A 25,986-nucleotide genomic window follows, 5' to 3' on the forward strand; every position below is an offset into this window, starting at 1 on the left:
TTAATGATTGCCATTCTAACTGGTGTGAGATGGTATCTCATTGTGGTTTTGATTTGCATTTCTCTGATGGCCAGTGATGGTGAGCATTTTTTCATGTGTTTTTTGGCTGCATAAATGTCTTCTTTTGAGAAGTGTCTGTTCATGTCCTTTGCCCACTTTTTGATGGGGTTGTTTGTTTTTTTCTTGTAAATTTGTTGGAGTTCATTGTAGATTCTGGATATTAGCCCTTTGTCAGATGAGTAGGTTGCGAAAATTTTCTCCCATTTTGTAGGTTGCCTGTTCACTCTGATGGTAGTTTCTTTTGCTGTGCAGAAGCTCTTTAGTTTAATTAGATCCCATTTGTCAATTTTGGCTTTTGTTGCCATTGCTTTTGGCATTTTAGACATGAAGTCCTTGATGTCCAACAATGATAGACTGGATTAAGAAAATGTGGCACATATACACTATGGAATACTATGCAGCCATAAAAAATGATGAGTTCATGTCCTTTGTAGGGACATGGATGAAATTGGAAATCATCATTCTCAGTAAACTATCGCAAGAACAAAAAACCAAACACCGCATATTCTCACTCATAGGTGGTAATTGAACAATGAGAACACATGGACACAGGAAGGGGAACATCACACTTTGGGGACTGTTGTGGGGTGGAGGGACGGGGGAGGGATAGCATTGGGAGATATACCTAATGCTAGATGACAAGTTGGTGGATGCAGCGCACCAGCATGGCACATGTATACATATGTAACTAACCTGCACATTGAGCACATGTACCATAAAACCTAAAGTATAACAATAATAAATAAATAAATAAATAAAAGAAGCAGAATGATGTTTGATCAAGTATCTGGACTCTCTGTGACTCAGCCGAGTTGACACAAAATAAACTGCCACACCTACTGAAGGAAAATCTGTCTGGCATTTTCTGAAAAAACAAACAAACAAACAAACAAAAAAGTTTAAAAAGTTAAATTCTTTCCAAGCGATTCCTATTTTCAGTAACTCGAGACTTGCTGATCTTTTATTTTCCTATTTTGTCCCATCTAACCATTGTCATTTGGACCCTACTAGTCAAATATGTCCCAAATAGCAATATGGCTATTTTAACTTTTTTAATTTGAATTTTTATTTACCTAGACATTTGTTTTGTTTGTTTAGAGATTATTTGTTTTATTTTTTTCTCTTACTTTATTATAAAGACATGAAGGAAGGAATTACGTTTGTAATACACCGCACACAAGTGGCAGGAACACACAAGTCCATTTGTTGAAAACAGTAGAACACACTAGCTACCTTTACCTTGAAATTCACAGAATTGTAGCCAGATATTAACAAGCTTATATCCATTTTCATTTACCAACACATCCTGTGTGGTTTTAGACATCTGTGTCTCAGTAAATTTTGACTATTTTTGGACTTCCTTTTAGTTTTCTTTTGGTACCTTGTGCCAAAGAGACATATCCAAGGTTGAGATTAGTTTCCATTTTCTTTGTACTATTTTCTGGATAATAAGACATTAAACATTTGAAGAGATGGAGAATGAAGATGGGTATATGATGCTGAGTTTCAAGAATCGTTGTAAATCGAAGCAGAAATCTAAAGGTAGGAATATTGCTCCCCATTACCGCATTTAAAATTTCATTATTCTTCTAGGAAGAGAATTATCTTAGAATATTTTTAACATCTTAAAATTGATCATAATAAGGAATATAAAAATGGTCATAAATTGTCTGTTAGATTATTTAGGTTCATGAAAGCATCAACAATAAAAAGTCTGCATTTTCAGAGCCACGAGGTAAGAGAAATGCCAATATGACGATGTGTAATCCTGTGTGTTGTAGCATAAGAACATAACTTTAGAAGAAAAGGCTGAAAAATTGTGTTTTTACAGAAACTTCCTCCTACAAAACTTAAAGTTTATATAAACTTAAAGCATATATATATGCTTATATACATATTTATGCTTATACATATATAATATTTTTAATCTTCATAAAATCCCCATAAGATTGGTAGAACAATCCACTGGGAATGCGAGAAGAGAGAAAAACAAAAAACAAAAAAAATTAATCTTTGCTCCTTAGGGCTGCTCTGTGGTTGGCTTTGTTTGTTTTTTCAGGAATTTGTTGAAATAGCCAAGACCTAAGTTAAGATGACATAGGCCAGAAATTCAGGATTACCAGTCACAGTGGCAGTTCTGCCATATGTATTGAACGTTCTCGTGTACTATCTAATTTATATCTGGCAAATGCAAACTTCCCCTGCACCCCCCACAAAATGACACTTTTCTTATTATCTGAAGACTCAGGATCTTTTTTATGTTTGAATATCATGAAACAAATGTTTACTTTTTCAATAGTAACTTACTTCCACGCAGCAAAGACTAGTACCATTGGTATTAAATTGCCTGAGGCAGGCCAGGCACGGTGGCTCATGCCTGTAATCCCAGCACTTTGGGATGCAGAGGTGGGCAGGTCACCTGGGGTCAGGAATTCAAGACCAGCCTGGCCAACATTGTGAAACCCCATCTCTACTAAAAATACAAAAAAAAATTAGCTCGGTATGGTGGCGTGTGCCTGTAATCCCAACTACTTGGGAGGCTGAGGCAGGAGAATTGCTTGAACCCAGGAGACGGAGGTTGCAGTCAGCTGAGATCATGCCACTGCACTCCAGCCTGAGTGACAGAGCGAGACTCCATATATTAAAAAAAAAAAAAAAATTATTCAGACCCTAAAGCCCACAGACTAAATGTATTGCTCTGGGCAGAAGCTTTTAGCCTTCTTAAATCTCAATACTTTGATTTATAATAAGAAAAATCTACCTAATGATGCTTTTATGTGGATGTTAAACTAAATTTACTATTTTTTAATCTATAAACTACTTTTTAATATACAAATGTGTACAGAGACTTAAAATCTGAGTATTGATACATAAAATATAAGATAATATCCATTTAAATTATGAACAAAAGAAGGATAGGGCTGGGAAAATAAATTGGGCCAGAAAAATTACTGTAGGCATGTTTGTGCTTGCAATACATTTGCTTCCAAGCTTCCTTGTTATTATAGACCTAAGGGAAGTCTTACCAGTTGTTCAATTCACATTGTATATAAGATAAAGTTACACCTATTGCTTGAGATAGATATAATTAATCTTGGTCCTAAATCAGAAAAAATATTTTCCTGAGTTCTCACAAAGCACATAAAATAATACAGTTAGCGTTCTTGCAATAGTAGCTCTAGCAGATTTTGTAGGGCAATTTCTTCATATAGCCCCGTGTAAGCCAATGGCATCTAGCCAAGCATTGCTAGGATAGGCCAGCGTACTCCACTTCAGGTAATCAGTTCTCTGTTCACCCGGCTTGATATAGTATGTAAATCATGGCTTACGTGGAAATATTAATTTTCGATCTATTGTTAGGTTTTTTATAAATCTTATTTGGCAAGAAGTTTAAAGTCTCCCTCCCTGGCATGTATGGAAAGAGCACTTGTTCTTTATTACCAGTTAACTACATATCCATATACCCTTGATTGGTATTTTCTCATAAAATTGCAGAAATGTATTTTGACGATTTTCAATTAAGTAGAAGTCTTTCCATATTTGCTTGAACAGCAGAAATATCTACAGGGAAGAAAAAGAAAGAAAATTATTTTGGACTTACTCAGTAATACAGACAATTGAGTAGTAAATTTCAAAAGGTACACCACATATAGTAAATTCTCTAAATATATACTATAGATCTAATCAGATGCAGTAAATCCATAAAACCTATTGAAGTAAGGCATCCACACAGAAATTAGATTGGAGAAACAGCACTTTTATTATGACTTAGAAGACAAATTATTTGTGAAATGTACAACCAAGGTGATGAAATTAAATGCTTGTTTATAAATAAAATAATAAAAACTAGGGAATAGTTATCAGAGTATCTCAAATTACTTTGCTTTCTCTTTGGCCACTAGCCTGGCAAATTGGCTAGAATGATTCTAGATTTGAGATATTAATTATATGATGTCTGCATATAAAAGGAACCTGTCATAATTTTGTGAAAAAAGTGTATACATCCAATTTATTCAAAAGTGCTAATATGTGGAAAAAAGTAGATAAAATTGAAAGAGGATTATAATATACATGTCCCTGTTTAACCTCTCTAGAGAGTACTTGTTTATTCCTTTATAAGGAAACTATTCTTGCCAACTCTAATGCGATGAAATACTATAGCAGAGATGTCATATAAGCATCATTAGTTGGAGATCTAATACTACCGAGGCTGAAACTGATTCCTGTCTAAAGAGTCAAACCCAGAAAAATATAATATATTACAGGTGTAAGGTGAAATAAAATGTGGGTATTTCCAGTACAGTGACTGGTATATAATAGAATTTTAATAAATATTTCTTTCCCTCTTTTATTTCTTAACAGTGAGTCACTAAATTGAATAAAACACATAATCGTGCCTGACATAGATATATACATTTTATATATTATTCTTTCTATATAATTTACATGTATAGAATAATATATATGTTTACATTGTATATATTTATATTTTATATATGTTATAAAAAATATTTATATCATATATAATTTATATAATATATATCATATGTATTTGTATGTATAATATATATGGAATTAAAGACATCATTTTTAGGTCCTCAAAAACACCGCCAAATAATTAAGAAGTCTATGTCAGTACAATCCAAAACATTTAATAATAGTAGTATCTCCTTAGTTTGGGATTCTAGACTTTTTATTTTTAAATTTTCATTTAATCATAAATTCTAATGACATATCTAAAATGAACATGAGTTGTCTCTGTAATAAAAATGAAACAGAAAAATATTTATAAAGTGAATAATCACAAGAATTCTAAAATTCATGAAGTAAAATTCAACATTTCAGATTTCTCCCTATATCCACAATATTATTGTCTTCTGCTCATATTTGGATGCATTGGGATCCTTATTTTCATTATGACAGTGATTGGCCTGAAGTTCTGGCGTGAGTAGTAAATTTTTATTTATTTGAACATTTTCAGAAGATAAATGTTGATCCTTCATTCCTCTTAATGCCAAGATAAGCTCTACATTGTAGCCCAAAACTGGTATATGTCATATTATAAAATTATATTAAATTTAAAAAATTAAATGCTCAAATGCAAGCTTGGTATTTATTCTTCACCTTTTCTTATAAAGAACCCCCAATAGAGGTTGACTTTTTTATCTTATAATTAAAAAAGTAATGTATTTTTACTAAAAGAGTATGTGCTCATTGGTATCACTTTGTGAGATCATTATTTAAGTATATATATATATATTTTAAGACCCATCTGAAAACCATTTTAGGTAGACTTCCAGACTTTTTTCTTCCTGAAGTGGTACTTATATGTGTATACTGTAGCTATTCTATTTGAACAACCAAAGAAATTCATAGTTTGTTTGATTTTCTGTCTTGCTTTTAAGGCTGTGAGCTAAAATGAGTAGTGTTTTACATATAACATGACAGGAAATAGATTTTGGGGTCTTTTGAGATGAGATTTCTAAAAATAGGTGAGTCCTAAAGCAACTTCTGTAGTGTAGAAGATCCTTTACTTCTTAATAAAGGATCCATATTTGTATTGGGCAATTGGGCAATTTTGTGTTTTTCCCAATACAACAAGGGAAAATATCAGACTTTTCTCAGACCAAATATATATTCTACTTAATGTATTTTTTCTCTAAATATCAACCATATACCTCAAATGTGTTCAATGCTATATTGAAATCAATTACTAATTACCTGAAAATGTCCACTTATTTAACATTCAATGTTAAACGACTATTTTTAGTTATTATGAATCTATCTAAGTAGGTATTGCTTTCTGTTAACCAGTAATTCTAAGTTGAATCCACTGTAGTAATTACTATGGCTTTAAAAATGTTCCTAAAATTCAGGAGATAATTTCTTGTTAGACACTGAGTATGATCTTTACAGGCCACTCTGCTCTCTTGTAAATCAGTTTTCTCTTCAATAAAATATAAATGGTAAAATGACATACATGATACAATAATTATTCTTTTAAAGAAAAACGCTATTGAGAAGAAATCAATAAAATTTGCATGTTGATGAATTACTAGTAGGAAAATATTTTTTTCTAGCCATATTTTTTATTCTAATAAATTAGTAACAATTACAATATGTGTGTTTCTATAAAATTTGTCCTTGGATTTTGACCAGTTTAAAATATTCTTCATGGCTTCCAGTCAAAATGGAGTATTGACCATAAATATTTATATCTCCTCTCTCCCAGTAATCTATCCATAGAACAAGAAAAGATAACAAAATGGAGTAAATTAATCAAAGCATATAGAATGGAAAGGGGAGAAAATTTTAAAGAAAATGAAAAGTGGATAATATAATGCTGTTGGATAAATCAATGGAGAGAACCTTAGTTCAAATAAAGCATAAAAGACAGCTGCAGTGTAGATGAAAGCTGTTCATCATGGCTAAGCTAAGGTAGGGTTCCATTTCAGAGAGGAGAGTCAGAGGGTAAATGGAGGTCTAAAACAAGGTAATTCTTTAATACATACAATGGTTATTACCAATTAAATTTAAAAATAAAATAACTTTTGAAAGCCAAAAAAGTGAAGCAAACTAATTAAGTGAAAGACTTTCTAAGCCATGCTCTTTTTGATTGGTGTCTTGTCAATCTGTCGGTCTATTTACACAGTGGATTTTGCCCCTATATCATGCAAACAAAAAAAAGAAAAGAAAGGAACTCTCTAAAACAGTGAGATATATAGATAGAGCTAGGTAGAGCTCCTGATTTATGGACTGGTGGTCGGTGCAATAAGATGCATACCCTCTTGTTTTGGTTTTGGAGTGAGAGAGGGGAGTAGTATATAGGTCTGCTACATAGCTTGGCTATTTCTTGTGCCCTTTCTTCTGAAAAGTCATGGTAGCTAACCAAATATCCCAGAGCATAGAGCAAAATGTCAGAAAAAAAACATAAATAAATATAAGAGGATATCTGAGACAGAAAATCAAAAAATGCCTGTTTATCCAGGAAGGTCAATAGCTCTTTTAACAAGCTTCCAGAAGAAGAAAATAGGTGAAAAAAAGTAGATATAAAATAATGAAAAAAGTAATATAAACCATTTTTCAAGAGCAAAAGCAAAACCAAAAAACATGAGTTTTCAGCTTACAAGAACCCACTAAGTTTGGAACAGAATACAAAAACAGATAATACATAGAAAGAGATGATAGATTAGATAGATAGATACAGATAGTTAGATAATTTCAGAACACCATGAGTAAAAATATAATCCTAAATGGTTTACATAAATAATTAGGTTTCCCCGAAAGCAAATTAGCATCAGATTTTTAAACGCACCTGAAAAGATTCTACTGGAGTAATGCCTTCAAAGTTACGAGCAATCTTGATTTTAACTTAGATTTAAAACAAGAGTAATAAAGTAAATATTTTTTCCATTCATTCTTTTGGAATAACAGCAAAAAAGAATGTGGGAGGTGGGTGGCTAACTTTGGATAGAATGAAGCTAGCCCAAGAATATAACTAAAAGACTTTTCAAATTAACAACTGTTCTGTTTTCCTAGCTAGCAACTAAATTCTGTCTATATGAAAAGGAACTATAAATAATGCAACTAGGAAGCTGAAGGAACTTGATGATATGGTCAAAAGATTATTTTTTTGTTTGGTCTGCAACAAGGGAAAATAAGATCAAGACTAGGCGTTGGAGCTCATGCCTGTAATCCCAGCACTTTGGGAGGCCGAGGCAGGTGGAGCGCTTGAGCCCAGGAGTTCCAGACCAGTTTGGGCAACATAGCGAAACCCCGTCCCTAATAAAAAAAATATATTAAAAAATTAGCTGGGTGTGGAAGTGTGCACCTGTACTCCCTGCTACTTGGGAAGCTGAGGCAAGAGGATGGCTTGAGCTCAGGAGCCAGATGTTGCAGTGAGCCGTGATGGCCCACTACACTTCAGCTTAGGTGACAAAACCAGACCCTGTGTCAAAAAAAAAAAAAAAAGTTAAGAATAGTAATAAAAATGAAAAAAAAAAAAGAAAAGAAGAAAGAATGTCAATTAAAAATTCCAGTGAAAAAAATAAGATAATATTCAAAAATGTAACATCATATATGAAGTCTAAGATCTCACATAATATTTAGAATTGCAGGCTGGGCACGGTGGCTCACACCTGTAATCCCAGCACTTTGGGAAGCCAAGGCGGACAGATCACGAGGTCAGGAGATGGAGACCATCCTGGCTAATATCGTGAAACCCCATCTCTACTAAAAATACAAAAAATTAGCTGGGTGTGGTGGTGCGTGCCTGTAGTCCCAGCTACTTGGGAGGCTGAGGCAGGAGAATGGTGTGAACCTGGGAGGCAGAGCTTGCAGTGAGCGGAGATCACGCCACTGCACTCCAGCCTGGGCAACAGAGCGAGACTCCATCTCAAAAAAATAAATAAAAATAATAAAAATTAAAAAATAGAATTGTGATTTGCACTTAAAGGAGTAAAAACAGATATGGTGAAACATAGTTAAATCTGGGGAAGAAGAGGAGTGGATGCATAGGAGAAGAGAAACTCACAATTTTTATTAGTATGCCTTCATTTTCTGCTGGTACTTTATTCTCATGTACCTAGATTGCTACTAATTTTTAAATGTTTCTCGTATCTTTTATTTGCACTGAGTACAGATAAAAAAATGGATTTCTCCCAGAATGTAAACATCAGCAATCTATCAGGTAATACTCTTTTTGTTTGCTATGTGCTACTCTTAGGGGTAAATTTAGTTTTGACTTCCCTCTTCCTGCGTTCACCCATGTTACACAGTAAGCCAACAGCACTGGTGGAGAAAGGTATGGGACTGAAAAGGACATCCTCTTCCTCAGTGCCACTGCTGTGTATCAAATGGTTGAAAGGCAGGACGATTGTGGTGATTTCTAGGAGGAAAAAAAATAGGGTTTTAGTGAGTCAACAACAGGATAGTGGATTTCCTGCCATATCTAACTTGCCAAATATTTATCGAGCATCCACTGATAGGTGTGAAATGTAATGGCTGTAGGCTGTAGTGCGAAGAGTGTGGGCTTGAGATAGACCTATGTTTGCATCAAGAGATTTCAGCCAACTGTTCACATGAATTTAGGCAATTAAACATAGTTTTTTAAACTTTCAAATGAGGATATTATAATAATAACTGTATCATAGAATATTTCATGTAGATTAAACAAACTGTGATGATTAATTTTCTGTGTCAACTTGGCTAGGCCGCAATACCCAGGCAGTTTGTCAAATACCAGTCCAGATGTCACTGGGAAGATATTTTTTAGATGAAATTGGATTTTGCATTTGTAGATTTTGAGTGAAATGGATTATCCTCCATAATGTGGGTGGATCTTATCCAATCAATTGAAAGTCTTAGAAAAACTACTGAGGTCCCCATAGGAAGAGGGATTTTGACCTCCAGACTTCCTTCAGACTGAAGATATAATATTAATTTTTCCTGGGTTTTCATCCTGTTGGCCTATTCTGTGCATTTTGGATTTGCCTGCCCCCACAATTATATGAGACAATACCTTAAATCTCTCTCTATATGTGTATATATATATGTGTGTGTGTATGTATATATATATACACACATATATACATATATGTAAATGCCATTGGTTGTGGCTAGGGAGAACTCTGACTAATACAGTAATACAGTGTGGAGGCAGTATAGTGCAGTGGATAAGAACATAGGCTATAGAACTGAGCTAACAGAGTTACAGTTTCAGTCCTGATATTTATATGCTGTATCAATATATAAAGTTAAATAATCCCTATGTACCTCAATTTCTTCATCTGTAAATTGGGGGTAATAATGACACCTACTCAATAGGATTTTATTTTTTGTTATATACTTAAATTTTTATTATATAAATATACATGAAAGTAGAGAGAATTGTATAATAAATCTTCTTGTACCTTTAAAACAGCACCAATAATTATCAATACATAATCAATATTTTCCATCTATATCTCCACCATCATCATTCCCTCAAACTAGATTATATGAAAGTAGCGACTAGATATTATACCACTGAATATTTAAATACTTCAATATGTGAATCTTATAGCTAAAGGCTCCTTTTGCTTAACACAATCACAATCTCACTATAACTCCTGCATTTGTTTTTGATTGATATATAAAAAATTACCACACACTCAGCAGTTTAACAACATACACTTGTTACCTCACAGTTCCCACGAGTTGGGAGTCAGGGCACAGTTTAATTAAGTCCTCTGCTCAGGGTCTCACAGGCAATGCAGTGTAGATGTTGGCCAGACCACCCGTCTTTCTAGAGCTGAGGTTCCTCTTCCAAGCTGTCTCTTATGGTGTTGGCACAATTATTTGTGGTTGTAGGGTACAGGTTACTGCTTTCTTTCTGGCTTTCAGCTATGACTCCGCTAAGCTTCTGGAGGCCTCTGCATTTCTTTGCCACGTGTCACTCTTGTACACCCTCTCGAAACATGGAAGCTGAATTCTTTAAAGGCAACAGGAGTTATCTCTCTCTTCAGGAAAGGCCTCAGCCGTCTTTCATGGACTTACATCTGATTAAGCCAGACCTACTTGGGATAATCTTTCTTTAGATTAACTCAAAATCAACAGATGGGGACCCTTCTTTTGTTTTCAAAATCCCGTCATCTTGCTATCTAATATAACCTAATCATGTGAGTGATATTTCATCATATTCACAGGTCTTACCCATAGTTATGAAGAAATTACACAGGTCATGTGCACCAGAGGCTGGACCTATGGGGTCATTTTAGAATTCTGTCTACCACAATTCCTAACAAAACTAGCAATAACTTCTTAATATCCTCTAATAGTCAGCATTAAAATGTCTTTTTTTCTTTTCATTTGATTTCTTAGAATTATAATCAAAGACTTTAATTGCATTTGGTTAATATGCCTCTTGAGTCTTAATTTATAGACATTTGTCCCCTCCTTTTAGTTTTTTTTTTTGCCATTTATTTGTCAAAAGGTAGGCCATGGTTGGGCACAACTTCTCATATTCTGAATTTTCCTTTTCATATCTTCCTGGTGTCATTTAACTCTACAAAGTTATTTTAGAAACTAAGTATATATAAGGTGCTTAGAAACCTGCCTGGCCCACAACAATGGCCATATGTGTATGTTATTATTATTATGTAAAGCATCTAAGAGAACAATTGATATAAAGAGTTGCTCAATAAATGTTTTTCTCAATTTTCATCCTGTATTTCTTCTTCTTTTAGAAGATGGGACTTAAATCTGAGTTACCTACAGTAACTCTTTTGGACAGTTAGTGTCCATATCTTGCATCTTTTGGTGTTTTACAATGCTACACTCATCATTTGGAGTATTTTCATTGTGTTTTGCAGCACTCCAGTGGTACTTCATTCACCAATCTGTCAATATCTACATAATAAAATTATTTCATCCAAGTGGCACATTCTCACTAATAATAGTTAATAAATATCCCCTCTCAAATCATAACTTGGGAGGTATATTAGAGGTCATTTTATACCTTTTAGCAAACAACTATGTATTTGTACAACTGAAATTACAATTTAGTTATCCTGAATCTTTTCAATTTTTTTTAAATTATAATTTTTCAGCATTGGCCATACTTGCCCTGATACAGCATGTATTAATGAGTTAAGAATATATATGAAGTTTCATAAATCTAAATTTAGGTCATAATAACCTTCTTCAAATTATACCTGCTTAGATTACTTTTTTAGTCTTAGCTGGACATATAGTTTAATTTCTAAAAGTAATTTTTAAATAAAATTTTAGGGTCATAGTTGACAGACTAAAATATTAACAATGAAAATATGACGTGTTTTAACTTAGAAATATTTAATCCAACCATTCAACATTCAACAATAGGCATTTATTACATACAAAATACTAAATGATAAGAGAGTCAAAGATGAATATGACAGTCCCACCTCACAAACCTTCCAATTAGGTGGAAGATATGGAGATGTTTACAAGTGAATAGGACGTAAACCATTTGTCCTTTGCTTTAGCAAAGGTATCAATTATGATATCTATGTGTTGAGTCTTACAAATAGCAGAAATTGACTGGTTCAAGGCTTCCTTTTTGAGGTGGAAATATACTTCTACATTAAAGAAAAAGTTAGTGGGTAAAGAAGGAAGAAGAGGCTATTCAAGACTAAGGGAACAGTATGAACAAAAAGCACAGGAGAATAAGTACCCAATGCATCAGTAATAGTAAGTAATCTCACAGACATGAAGTGCAGATTGTAAAGACAATCTTGAAATGTCAAAGGAATTAGAACCAGATAGTGGAGGAAATTAAATAATAAGCTTTTACTTTTTCAGTTGGTAATTAACTGTCAAAAATATTGTAATTTGCTTCCTCTGATTATGGGGATCAGAATTCACAGGCTTTGTTCTCCCCTACTCCATCATCCAAAACCCTGCCCGACTCCTGGAAATACACAGGTTAGTAAATTATTCTCATTTTACAGAACTGTTTTTTTTTTACAGAGTTTCGCTCTTGTTGCCCAGGCTGGAGTGTAATGGCTCGATCGCGGCTCACTGCAACCTCCACCTCCCAGGTTCAAGCGATTGTCCTGCCTCAGCCTCCCAAGTAGCTGGGATTACAGGCATGGGCCACCATGCCTGCCTAATTTTGTATTTTTAGTAGAGACGGTTTCTCCATGTTGGTTAGGCTGGTCTTGAACTCCCGACCTCAGGTGATCCACCCACCTCAGCCTCCCAAAGTGCTGGGATTACAGGCGTGAGCCACCGTGCCCAGCCTGAACTGCTTTTTATTGACCAAAAAAAAAAATGAGTTGGAAAAATCTATTTTCCAAGTAGTCACATTTGATAATATTTATATCTTCCCTGTTGGCTGTAAAGTTTAATTAATTTTCCCCTCTATTTTCCTTTAGGACACAATTATTTGTGCCCAAATGACTGGCTGTTGAACAAAGGGAAATGTTACTGGTTTTCAACTTCTTTTAAAACGTGGAAAGAGAGTCAACATGATTGTACACAGCTACAGGCACATTTACTGGTGATTCAAAATTTGGATGAGCTGGTGAGAAATCAAAAACAGGATCTAACTGCACAAGGAAAAATGGCTAGGTGCAAGTTCACTGCCTAAGAAGCATAGGAGGTTTATTGTCGTTGCATCTAAACATGTGTTAGCCACAATGTAGTTACTATTGTTCATGAAAAAATGCTAATGTATATGAAAAAATATATTTTATTAATGCCGGCACAGAGACTTACACTATAGAAGGCATCAAAATTTTTTTAAACGAATGAATAAATACACTATTTCCTCTGCAGGAGTTCATACAGAACAGTTTAAAACCTGGACATTTTGGTTGGATTGGACTATATGTTACATTCCAAGGAAACCTATGGATGTGGATAGATGAACACTTTTTAGTTCCAGAATTGTGAGTAGTTATTTGTAAGGGAGGGGTGCTAATGTTTATTTATAGAATTATTTTTATATTAAACTTCCTCACTTTCCATTCTTTTTTTCCTTTTTTCTCTGTTTTCCCTTATCTTTAAATTTTTTTCTCCGTTTTCCTTTTTAGCTATCTCTTTTCTTTCTTTCCTTCCTCCCCCCCCCCCTTTTTTTTTCTTTGCTTCCTCTCTTCTTTAACGTTCACTAATTTTGAAAAATGGGATGAAAAGTATTCATTTTGTCACTTGGCATTTTAATTGTCCAAAATTCATAATAATTTTTAAATTTCTAAGCTGATTTAAATCCCATTTGAAATAATTTTATGCAAATACTTTTCCTGTGGTGAAAGCAAAGACAAAATTCACCTATAAATAAAAGCTGGAATATGTAGAGAGGTCTGGAGTTGAAATCAGAAAACATGAATTTAAAAATTTTGCCCTTCAGAAATTCAACTAAACTTGTTGATATCCATTTCTTTTTCTTTTCTTCTCTCATTCTTTCTTTCTCTTTCTTTCTTTTTCCTTCTTTCATTCTCTTCTTTCTTTCTCTCTTTTCTTTTCTTTTTTTCTCTCTCTTTCTTTTTCTTTCTTTCTCGTTCTTTTTCCTTCTTTCTTTCTCTTTCCTTCTTTCTTTCTTTCTCTTCTTTCTTTCTCTTTTTCTCTCTCTCTTTCTTTCTTTCTCTTCTTTCTTTCTCTTTTTTTCTCTCTCTCTCTTTCTTTCTTTTTCTTTCTTTCTCTCTCTCTCTCCCTTCCTTCCTTCCTTCCTTCTTTGTTTCTTTCTTTCTTTCTTTCTTTCTTTTTCAGCAGAGACTTGCTCTGTGGCTCAGGGTGGAGTGCAGTGGCATGATCGTGGCTTACTGCAGATTTGACCTTCTGGGCTCAAGCAGCTCTCCCACTTCAGCCTCAGAGTAGCTGGGACTACAGGTGTGGTGCCATCACACCTGGCTAATTTTTTGTATGCTTTGTAGAGACGGGGTTTTGCCATGTTGCCCAAGCTCGTCTCCAACTCCTGAGCTCAAACTATCCCCACCTCAGCCTCCCAAACTGCTGAGATTACAGGTGTGAGCCACCACTCCCAGCCTGATACCTGCTTCTTTATCTGTATAAAAAGATCCATGATACTTTCTTCACATTGTTCTTATGTGAACAACATGAGGTGTTGCATGTAAGAGTGCTTTAAAATTCTGAAGTGTCACGTTTAGACATTTTCTTCTGTGCTTTCAGTTACTAGTCATACTACCAAAACACTTGAGATGTGGTAAGTTTGGAGCAAAGGCCATGGAGTCATAGTTCATTTCAGTTTAGATATTTATCTGCTCCTGGATACATCTATTCTACATTTATTATCATCCTTCATGAGCATAAAACTAAAGGATGAAGTAGTATCCATTTCCTGGACCTGCTTTTAATGCAATATTTGAAAAAAAGTAAGACTTATTACTAATTTTTATTATAATTAACATTATTTTTTACTTTTTTGGAAATCAGCATTACTATAAAGGTAAAATATCACTTTTAAAAGCTTTTATCTTATCATTTAAGGAAAACAACACACATGCAGGTGGTTATAACAGTGTTCAGTCTGTATTTTCTTAAATACTCATTAGTAACTAGAAAGAATAGTTTACGAAATAGCTCTCTTCAAAGGCATTCCATTTATACGTTGTGCATCATCCTAACCTTATACTGTGGAAGTTACATGAGGAATTTAAGAGTCATCTAATAGTTTTTACTTTGACTTAAACAAAATCTTGGGCGACTGCCTCCCAACTCACATTGTTATAGCATACCTATCACTATGTAGTTTCTATTGAAAACTTTCATTTTGGCATCTACTTACCTTATAAAATATTATTTATGCTGCTATGTGGAAAATTAATAGATAGGAAACAAAATTGAAATTATGGAGGTCAGTTCGGAGGCTATGGCTACAGATAAGGGAGAAATAATGGTAGCTTGAGTCTAAATTGAGAAGCTGGGAGAAGTGAATGGATAGAAGAGATAATCTGGAAATAGAATCCTCAGGTCTTGCAGGTATATATAATGAGACGTTTGAGAGGTAAGGAAGAAACTGGGATGTCTTCTAGTCTAGACTGAGCTTGCATTGTGTTGTTACTAAGATAGGAAAGAGGAGAAGAGGCTGCATTAGCAATGAAAATTCCATTCTAAAACCTCTGCAAAACTTTAGCTGCTGAAAAATTACCTATAAAAGTTTGGCTGGAGAAAACTTTAAAAGATACTACTATCATTTTAAGATAAATGCTCAAAAATATGTCCTTTGTCTCTTAGGTTTTCAGTGATTGGACCAACTGATGACAGGAGCTGTGCCGTTATCACAGGAAAGCGGGTGTATTCTGAAGACTGTAGCTCCACATATAAGGGCATTTGCCAGAGAGATGCGATCTTGACGCACAATAGAACCAGTGGTGTGTAAATGTACAACAAAATGTAGAAATACTTTGCATGTTAAAGCAGAGCCAGATTTTAAAGACTTAAGATTCTTAGGTAAAGTTTCTGACAGAAAGTTTCTTCTAACAGACATCATCTAAATAGGAGAAAAGTATTTTATCCTGAATTGACTATAAAGACAACTTCTGAACAGAACTTTTACTCTATACTTGGATTTCTGGTTTGTCTTTTCCATGGCATTGACAATAAAAGCTAAATAAAAAATTAGTAATTATTTTAATAGTTATTTAATAGTTTGATTTTTTTGCATTTAAAATAGCTTAGAATAAAACAACTTTAAAGGAATGTTATTTAGCTATATGTGCTATGTGGTAGATTGGAAGGAAAGAAGCAGTATATGTACAAATATAATATTTGAACCATGGAATTCTGAATTTTTCATCTGTGCATTATAGCCTGAAGTGTTTGGTGGGGAGTGGGTAATGAGAAATTACCTACTGGGTATAATGTACAATATTTAGGTGATGGATAAACTAAAAGCTCAGATTTCTCCACTCTGTGATATATTCATGTAACAAAATTATGCTTGTACCCTTTAAATGTATTCAAATAAAAAAAAATAAAGTCATGTGGCCAAATATTCAAAACAAAACAAAAAAAGCAAATCTGTGCATGTAAATTAAGAATTGAAAGAAATATGTATGGATGTTAACAGTGCCTATTCTTTTTCTTTTGTGAAATACAAATTTATTACTTTTTCTATCCAAATATAAAATTTTAATGTAATGCTTCTAAATGAAAAAACTACAATAGCTTGTTTTTATTTTTAACATATGTCTTTATTCTTTAAAGCTTTATTGAGGTCAAATTGATATACAAAATATTGCACATACTTAATTTTTACTTTCTGGTGAGTTTGTATACACTTGAGATGCCATCACCACAGCTAAGGCACTAAACATATCCATCACCTCCAAATATGTCCTTATGTTCTTTTGTGTCTATCTGCTTTTATTTTTATAAGAACACAACACGAGATATAGTCTCTTAATTTTTTTTTTTTTTTGAGACAGAGTCTCACTCTGTTGCCCAGGCTGGAGTGCGGTGGCGCAATCTTGGCTCACTGCAACCTCCGCCTCCCAGGTTTAAGTGATTCTTGTGCCTCAGCCTCTTGAGTAGCTGGGATTATAGGCATGCACCACCATGCCCAGCTAATTTTTGTATTTTTAGTAGAGATGAGGTTTCACCATGTTGGCCAGGCTGGTCTCGAACTCCTGATCTCAAGTGATCCACCCGCCTCAGCCTCCCAAAGTGCTGGGATTGCAGGCATGAGCCACTGTGTCCAGCCTCTCAATTATTTTAAAGTGCACATTACTAAATTGTTAATAGTAGGTACTATGTTGTAGAAGAGATCTCTAGAACTTATTCATCTTGCGTAAATGAAACTTTCTGTGCTTTCAGAAGCAATTTCCCACTTCCCTTTCCCTCTACCCCCTGGAAACTAGCATGCTATTCTCCACTTCTGTGGGTTTTATTTTTAACAGAAAAACACAAAATCTTATTTTTTCAGTACATTAAAAAATTAAATTTAATCTAATTCTGCCTCTTTTTCTACGTATGTGATGCAGGATCTTTTGCTCCTTAGTTCAGCTAAAATCCAGGTTCTTGTCACACGACCAGGAAAAATTAGGCACGTGGACACATTGAAAAGTGAGGAGAGCAGAATTTATCAAAAGAAAACGCTCAGTATAAAAAAAAAAAAGCCAAGGGAGGCATACTGCCAACAGTGCCACCTCACAGATTGAATACCAGGCGATCACACACACAAGCTGAAGAGGCCAGGCTCCTCCTGCCTGCATAAGCTTTGAATTCTCAGTGGCTCTGCCCCATTGTCCCAATGTGCAAGCAGGCCCCCAGTCCATTGTGAGCATGACCAGACAAGGCCTTGGATAGGTTCCCTTATCTGCACAAAAGCATCTGATGTAAACCCTTTTGGGGTGGGTCAGAGATTGTCTGGGGATCTGCCCTTATCTGCCTACTGCATCTATCATATGTGTTTTCTATTCCTTGGATTTTAACTCCTTCTAAGCATTTGGTGGAAAATAGACCAGGCACATGGCTATAGTTATGCCATTTCTTTCACTGGCATTTCCTCCAAATTAAGTGTTCTCAATTTTCATTAAAAAGAAATCAAACTTACAGCTGGCAATAAAGTACTAAAATGCTGTAAGCATAAAATGACTATTTGAAGGAATTTGCCATGTGGCTTGTTTTTCATGTGATGCCATAGTTCAGTCCCCTTTTATCAAACTTATATTTAATCCAACTACTTTATTTTTCTAAATGAAATTCTATATAAGGTTTACTTTTCCTCTCATTTTGAAACCAGCCCAATTTCCTCATAGAACTGATATTTATGAATTTTTTGAATAAACATAGAAATTGACCCTCCTGGTCCTCAAAAGTGAAACTCACATTTGTCTTATCTGAGATCCTTCCTCAGGAAACTGACCCTCAAGTGAGGAACAGAAACTCATCAGATCACCACATCCAGTTATATGCCAGACCCCTCATCCATTGCTTTCTTACTTCTTCCTGGTATTTTTTTCCTGCTTTCCTTGGTATGTAAACCCCAATTTTAGTTTGTCAAGGAGACAGGTTTGAAACTTTACCTCCCACTCTCCTTGACTACAGGACCCAATTGCCTTCTTTCCTGGCAAAACTCATCCTAGTGATTGGCTTTCTGTGTGGTGAGCAGCAGGACCTAGACCAAACCCCTGGCATGTTGGTAAGAACTTATTTAAAACATTTCATAATAAATGGAACAGTTATGTCCACTATGTAAATGAGGCAATTAACTCCTTCAAGAAGTTTTCTGTAGTTTATTCTACATTATCAAAATTTACATCCTATTAACTGTGAATCAAAGATGGAAAGAGGAGGACGAATTGCTCTAAATTGATAAATTTACTCCCTCTAAAGAAGTACATCTAACTGCCGTTATATTAAGGATAAGGATGAAGACTGATTTAACTGCTTCCTGCTGACAGAGGGCACTGTTTTGGGGGAAACTGCAGTCAGAGCTCCCTCAGAGGCCTATCTAAGGGGTCCCAGCAAAAGAAGCCATTGTGGGAGCCTCCGGTTGCATGACCATTTGGAGTTTGATGGCCTGAAGGCAAGAACAGACAAACCGGATTATTAGAAAACATATATCAAAACGAAACAAAACAAGGGGAGGAGTAAGAATGGCTCAAAAATTCCAAGGCCTTTTATCAGTTTGCACAGGGAGAGGGAGGCGAAAAGCCCTACTGGTAAAAAAAAATATTTGCCCTTTTGCAGGCATGTTGGGCTCCTGGGTTCCCTTCCCCTGAGCCCAATCCTAAGCCTACTAGTTTAAGGTTTGGGAAATTAACCTTTTCCACTTCGGAGGATGTATCTGAGGGGAGTGTCCCATAGTACAGAGATACAATTACCTAACTGAGAGGAGTATCTCATAGTATGTAGACACAATTACCTAACTGTGAGGAGTATCCCGTAGTATGGAGACACAATTACCTAAATGTGAAGAAAGAACAGAGGAGAAGAAAGGAAAAAGAAGGCATTTTTTAAAGGAGTCCCAGGGGTCCAGGATGCATTTGAAAGGGGCACAGACTGAAGTTGAATGGCTTGCCATCCAGAAAGAGGGGAGTAGGTGTCCCTGACTCCCTTTTCTTCCTAGCAGATACCCAGGGTATGTGAGGGAGAGAGGGAAGAGCAACCTTTTTCCCTCTTCCATCTTTGCATCCCTGAGTCCCGGTGACACTGGCAGGTCCTGCCAAGATTGCCAAAGTGGCTTTCACCCCTGAAGCAGGGGAGGATAGAAAATAGGAAATGTCCACTCTAACCTATGTCTCTTTCCCACCTACTGTCAGTAGCCTTGGAGTTCCCTAGACCTCATTTATGCCATGGACATCAATGTGGCCTTTATCCATGAAACAGGAAGCTTGGGGTTGCCTTAATCAGCAGGAACCAGCCACACTCACCTGCACTGTGCCTTTTAACTTCCATTATCATCTGCCTCTGGATCCCTCAGATCCAGTTTTCTTTCCTAGGGCTTTGACCTGAAGCTTGGAATTGAGTCTGGGACAAAAACATGTCTCAGAGGAGTTGCATGGACTCCTTATCATAAGTTAAATGCTAAGGTGAAAGTGTGGAACTGAGTCCTCCTCCAACAAGGGAGAGGAAAGAATGTCTTGGGACATACCCAGCTAACTGGTGGCTATAGTTATGTTGCTAGGATTTGGGTGCATGCTGCTTGGCTTTGGTTAGCTCCCTTTGTCTTACTTTCCCACAAGGGAAACCTTCAGGTGGTGGGCACCCTATTTATTCCCATCACCTGGCAGGATTTGCAGGATAATTGCTCAGAACTAGAATATTGATCCAGATTTTTACATTACCCATCCCTCTTGTTCTTTCTGACCTGCAGCCAGAGATTGCTGGTTGCTTCACAAGAACATGCAGGATTAGTCTACAATATAGGCAAAACTTCAAAACAACTAGTGATTTTAGAATTTAATAACAAATGTATAAGCTTTGAAATATAGTTCTCTCTCTGCAGTCTTCATTTTTGTTTAAAAGAAAAAATCATCCTAGTACCGAGTTTTTTCCAAAATAGACTTTAGTTTTATGCTTGGCCTGATTATTTGCATAAAGTGCAGCAAGAATAACTATTTCTACATAGGCCTTTTGGATTGGCTTTGATGGAAATTTGTTCCACAAGGAATCTCAGATAAGACTTTTTAAAGCCCAGCCCAGTCATGGGTTTGCATCCTCCAAAACATATGAGTTGGGTGATCCTCCCTTCTTAAGGTCCCAGGATAAACTTGGAGCTTCTAGACCTGTTAGAAAGTGATATTCTTAATTGACCACAGGTCAGGAACCTTGTACAGGGACTGTGTAGGCAAGGGTATGAGGCCAGTTTCCCCACTGGGCTTTTATTGGCTCTGCAAGTCGAGATTGACTCCTTAAAGGCAAGCTTACCCTTCCAGTCAAAGTGTTGGTAAAATAAGCACTTTCTCCAATTGTGTCCTGTTGCAAAAGAAAAATGGATTCTTATTGCACTGATGCAAACAACCATATTGCTGTAAGTTAAGAACACTCACAGATAGTTTCCAAATTCTAGAGGAACCAGGCAGAGAGAAAAAAACATGCTCCAGGTCTTGATTACAGGAGTATACACCTTATTTAATTATTAAAGGCCATAAATAGTTCAAAATAATGTTGACTCTGCAAAACAAAACAAAGATCAGTAATATTCCAAGCAAAGGTTAAAAAGGTTGCTTCAGCTTTCTGAGTTCAGTTTATTTAGTTAACTCGTTTTGCTTGACATTTGTGAACATTTCAGCTCTTCATGACCCCTGTACACTTTTCTTTATTCCAATGTCACAATCTCTAAAGTTATCAGAGATTTGTATTTAAGAGCACCTGTCAAAGTTCAATAGCTTATTATAAACCATCTTTGAAAAGGATTAAAACAAGACAACAATTGACTGTGAATAGCAAAATGTCCAGGGTAGTTACACTTAGGAACACAATTGACAAAGAAGTTTGGTTATTTCCGTGGTTTACAATAACCTAACATAACAACCTTAATTATGATTGATAGCATACTCCCAGACATTAGAATTATAGAAATCCCATACAATTTTGGAGCATACATTAGTTTTATTCACCAAGATATAACCTAAAAAAGATTGAACAATATTGTGGCAATCCCATGTACCTAAACATGTCAAATAATACTGTTTACTTCACTTTGCTGGACACTCTAGGGACCCTCTGAAGTATTTGAAAAGCCAGGTGCCAGGGAAGACAACTTTGAAACTGAAGTTTGATTTTGGGAAGGCTGTCAAGTATGTTCAAGGTTTAAAACACTTGATATTATGAAACAGAATTCCAGATTACCATAAATTATTTATTTTGCCAAAATGATGACTCAGAAATTTTAAAGAAGCGAAAACCTTTTATAAACCTTTACAAATTTTGCCAAAGAGCAGATTAGCGCCATAGGAAAACCTTGTTATGATTTTATTTCAGTGCTCAATTTACAGAAAAATCATATAATATCCTTTTTAAATGTAGCCAATATGTTCACAAAGAGAACCTCTTTTGCAAAACCAATTTTCACAATTCTTCCACCACTTCTTTGAACCTTCAGCTTTTTCCTATTTCATCTCAAAACAATCCTTTATCTCTAGGCCAAAGTTTACATTTCCATGCCTTCTTATAATTTTTTGCAAACAAAAACACATTTTACTGTTCTTACATACCTTGCTTGTAAATCTATTTTCAGTAGTTTCAACTAATGCCTAGCAATTTTTAACTTTAAGGTAAAACCTGGTAAGTTACTTTAATTGAGTACTAAGTTTAGCCAAGGTTTGCGTTTGTTTTTTGTTGTTGTTGTTGCTGTTTTTTGAGATTTAATCTCACTCTATCACCCAGGCTGGAATGCGGTCACATGAACTCAGCTGACTGCAAACTCTGCCTTCTGGGTTCAAATGATTCTCCTGTCTCAGCCCCCCAAGTAGCTGGAATTACAGGCATGCACCACCGCACCTGGCTAATTTTTGAATTTTTAGTAGAGACGAGGTTTCATCATGTTGGCCAGGCTGGCCTTGAACTCCTAACCTCAAGTGATCCACCCACCTTGACCTCCCAAAGTGCTGGGATTACAGATGTGAGCCACTGCGCCCAGCTGGTTTGCCTTCTTAATGTTAGAAACAAGTGCTCAGTGCCACAAAGAAGAACCAGCATTGAGACAAAAGATTTCTCAGCAAGGCAATTTACTTCTGCAGAAAGGTGCTGCCTGCATCAGCCACCATCACAAGAGCGCACTGAACAAAGGAGAGTAAGGGTTTTTATTCCTAATGCAGTCCCTGCTTCTGTATCATTCCCCATTGGCTGGAGTTAGACCGCACAACCTAAACTAGTCCCAGTTGGCTAAACACTTAAACCTTCTATATAAGGTAGGCATGTGATGGGGGAGAAGGAGGGAAGGGAAGAGGTCTGCCTGTGGAGCACGAGAAGGCTAAACTTTTTCTGAATAAGGAAAGGAATGTAGAGTGAGGCTGAGACATGTCTGGGTGTGTCAGGGCACAGCAAGAACAGGAGGGCTGTTTGCAGAATAGAAACAAGAGAGTACAAGAAGGTTGGGCCTCTGAACAAAGAACAAGGACATTACACAATTAAACCCTTTGAAGAGGAATTTATAATCTCTGGCAATTTCCCTCTTTGTTTTTTTTTTTTTTTTTATAATTCCTCCTCTTCAAATTTTTCTAACATAATTTGGCTTTGCTGTTCTTCTTGATCACCTAGGAGTAAGAATATGGAGAAGGAGAGGTAGGGGAGGTTTTTGTGAGAGCTGTTTCTATAAGCCTTTGTACTAGGCCTCGGGCACAGAATATGATACAATATCCTACAAGAATAAGCACACCTATTACAATGGCAAAAGAAGTAAGGATTAAGGACATAAGTCCTTCCCATTTGCTGAACCATTTTTCCATTAAATTAGTGAAGGGATCATTTATTCCTGAATTCTTAGCTAGTTCATTGGATAAAACAGGAAGACACTGTAATGCTTTTGTTATGGTTCCATTGGAAGCAGTATTATTAGGTATAAAAGTAGAATATTGAGTTCCAATCATGAAACAGACCTCATCCTTATCTGCTAGTATCATATCTAATGTTATTCTATTTTCCCAAGCCATTTGGCTGGTGGGTCCTAACTGTTTAGCTGTTCATTTAATAGCATCTTTAGTATAGTTAACAAATTGTTGCTGGTTATAATAGATGTAATTTATCCAATTTACATTTTTATTTATAGTTAACCACCAGAATAGCAGGGACTCAAACCCAGCAATTATTTGATTTTGGGCCTTAAATTCATCTGGGACTCCTCTCGGGACTCCAGTGGCATCTATATAAACATGAGGGTCAAAGGACCCATGAGGGACATCTCTTGTTTTATGACCCTTTGTTTTTATCCTTTTTGGTTAATGAAATGCCAGGGTGAAAGAAGGGATGGCCAATTGGATCAGAGCACAAGTGCTGCCCCAGCTACTTGGCAAAGTGTTCAGCAATGGTCCGCCACAATACTACCATACATCCACTTGGCGATGGATCAGGGCAGACTGATTGGTTAGCTCTTGGAATGACTTAAGCTCACTGCATCCCTTTAGGTCTCCGAGAAATGCTAAGTTTTCTCTCTGTCATGAGAGACACAAGGTAAAACTGGCATCAGGAGATGGAAGCTGGATGGACCTCGGGGGCTGACCCACAGGGTGCTGGACTTTGGGGAATAGCAGAGAGAGAGCTCCGCATGATTCATGACCCCAGGCTGTGGGGTGTTGGGAGAGAGCTACCTTACAATTTGTGCCTGGTTGGCTGGAGGACCATACGAGTGGAAAGGGGATGATTTAGGCCTCTGGCCTGCAGTGCACGCAAGTGTAACAATCGTTTTTGTTTAGAGTGCAGATGGAATATTTAATCCTTTCCAGCCAGGCATTTGCATCTTTGTACCCCATCTCTAGAGCTATGATCTGCCTTAAGTCTTTTACCCCTACAACCATTACCTTAATTGGGTGGTTCTAGAGATGGGAGGAGAGCGCTGAGCCTGGTATGTTTGGGGAGAGTGTTGGATCCCATATGTTCTCCAGACTCTGGGTCTGGATTTCTTTATTGTTCTTAGCCAATGCTCTAGCTAACTTCAGAGAGAAGATTCCTATGGGGTCCCATCCTGTAACATTTGCTCCTAACCAATACCATTCAAATATGGAGGGTTCCTGGGCCATTGTTTGGAAATTATCTATAATTAGCAATAAGGGGTTACACTGCAATGACTTACAATTTGGTGGGGTGGGACCATGAATAAGTCAGAGTTTCTGTTTTAGTCCTCGCAACTTCTTTGAAAAAGGGGGCCTGGCTGTCCACCATCCATATTGGGTGGTCCACCAAAACATCCATCCAGTCACCACAGGGACTTTTTAAGGCTCCATACTTATACTTGGTTGACTCAATATGGTATGGACATAAATACTTATCTACATTTGATAGCTGCCTTTGAGCTTGTTCATCTCCACATGAGATAACAAGCATCAAACTCGAGGGTTAAGAGAAGATTAGTTTGAGTCACATTGATGACGAGGTGACTTTCTATTGGAAAGAAAAGGGAAAATAAACAAGTGATTATTAAGCCCTTTTTAGAGTTAGTTTGGTGGGGGTAGGCCCTAGAGTGATGGCCCATTTTTCTCTGATTGTGGAAGTCTCTCCTTTCACTCACATGTGGTGTGTCCATCCCCTTTCAGCTGTGCAGTGGTTTCCATAGTCAGGAGCGCTAGATAGTGTCCTTCCTAAGCTGGTTCAAGTTTTCCTTCTTTCCAGCTTTTGATGAGAACGTGATCCCTAGGCTGGTGCTGATGTGCAGGGAACACCAAGGGTGGCATCTGTGCTAATAGGCCTTTAGTTCAGAGACAAGAGAAAGTGGAAGACAGTCCAAGTATATAGTTTTTGAGGAACTGATCTTTAGTTTCAAATGTAGGAATACCAGCAGTGGAGTGTAAATAAGGCAACCCATATAGCATTTCATAAGGAGATAAGCCAATATATTTTTGATGGGCAGTTCAGTTTCATAACAAGGCAATGGGGAGGCATTTAGTTCATGGGAATAAAGTCTCTAGGACTAATTTGGTTAGATGGTTCTTCGGAGTCTGGTTCATTCTTTCTACTCTTCCTGATAAAGATGGGTGCCAGGGGGTATGGTATTCCCATTTTATTTCTAATACTTGGGCTAACTTTTTAAAAACATGTGCAGTGAAATGAGTCCCATTATCTGACTCAACATTTTCTATTAATCCAAGCTTAGGTATAATATTTTCAATTAATGCCTTAACTCATTATTAGCAGTCACATTTGAAAAGGGAATAGCTTCTACCCGGTAAATGAGATGATCCACTATTACTAATAGGTATTTCAGGCAACCGATTGGAGGCATTTCTGTGTGATCAACTTGAACACTTTGAAATGGTGTTAGTCCTGGATTTCTTCCCCCAAGTGGTG

The 25,986-nt window shown here is 36.2% G+C and overlaps 2 protein-coding genes across 2 annotated transcripts in view; one reads left to right on the forward strand and one right to left on the reverse strand.

The window, feature by feature from the left end:
• The first annotated feature begins 1,425 nt into the window (after positions 1-1,425).
• On the forward strand, positions 1,426-15,919 carry KLRF2 (killer cell lectin like receptor F2). Its single transcript, XM_024257451.1, has 6 exons — positions 1,426-1,602; positions 4,906-5,004; positions 8,702-8,749; positions 12,957-13,105; positions 13,360-13,472; positions 15,775-15,919. Exons 1-6 carry the CDS (start codon positions 1,533-1,535, stop codon positions 15,917-15,919), a joined length of 624 nt encoding a protein of 207 aa, XP_024113219.1. The 5' UTR covers positions 1,426-1,532.
• A 2,842-nt stretch (positions 15,920-18,761) lies between these two features.
• The window catches only part of CLEC2A (C-type lectin domain family 2 member A), a 29,453-nt gene continuing 22,228 nt past the window's right edge, over positions 18,762-25,986 (reverse strand). Inside the window, exon 5 of the mRNA XM_002822892.4 lies at positions 18,762-19,063. Within this exon, the coding sequence (XP_002822938.1) occupies positions 18,991-19,063 (73 nt within the window). The 3' untranslated portion in view covers positions 18,762-18,990. The remainder of the gene's footprint in view (positions 19,064-25,986) is intronic.

This window comes from Pongo abelii, chromosome 10, assembly GCF_028885655.2.
Source record: "Pongo abelii isolate AG06213 chromosome 10, NHGRI_mPonAbe1-v2.0_pri, whole genome shotgun sequence".
NCBI classification, from domain to species: domain Eukaryota; kingdom Metazoa; phylum Chordata; class Mammalia; order Primates; family Hominidae; genus Pongo; species Pongo abelii.

Coding starts and splice junctions, on each gene's coding strand:
- KLRF2 (XM_024257451.1), top strand. CDS start 1,533: ATGGAGAATGAAGATGGGTATATGATGCTGAGTTTCAAGAATCGTTGT. Junction 8,750..12,956: donor AAACATCAGCAATCTATCAG/GTAATACTCTTT, acceptor ATTTTCCTTTAG/GACACAATTATTTGTGCCCA. Junction 13,473..15,774: donor CACTTTTTAGTTCCAGAATT/GTGAGTAGTTAT, acceptor TTTGTCTCTTAG/GTTTTCAGTGATTGGACCAA.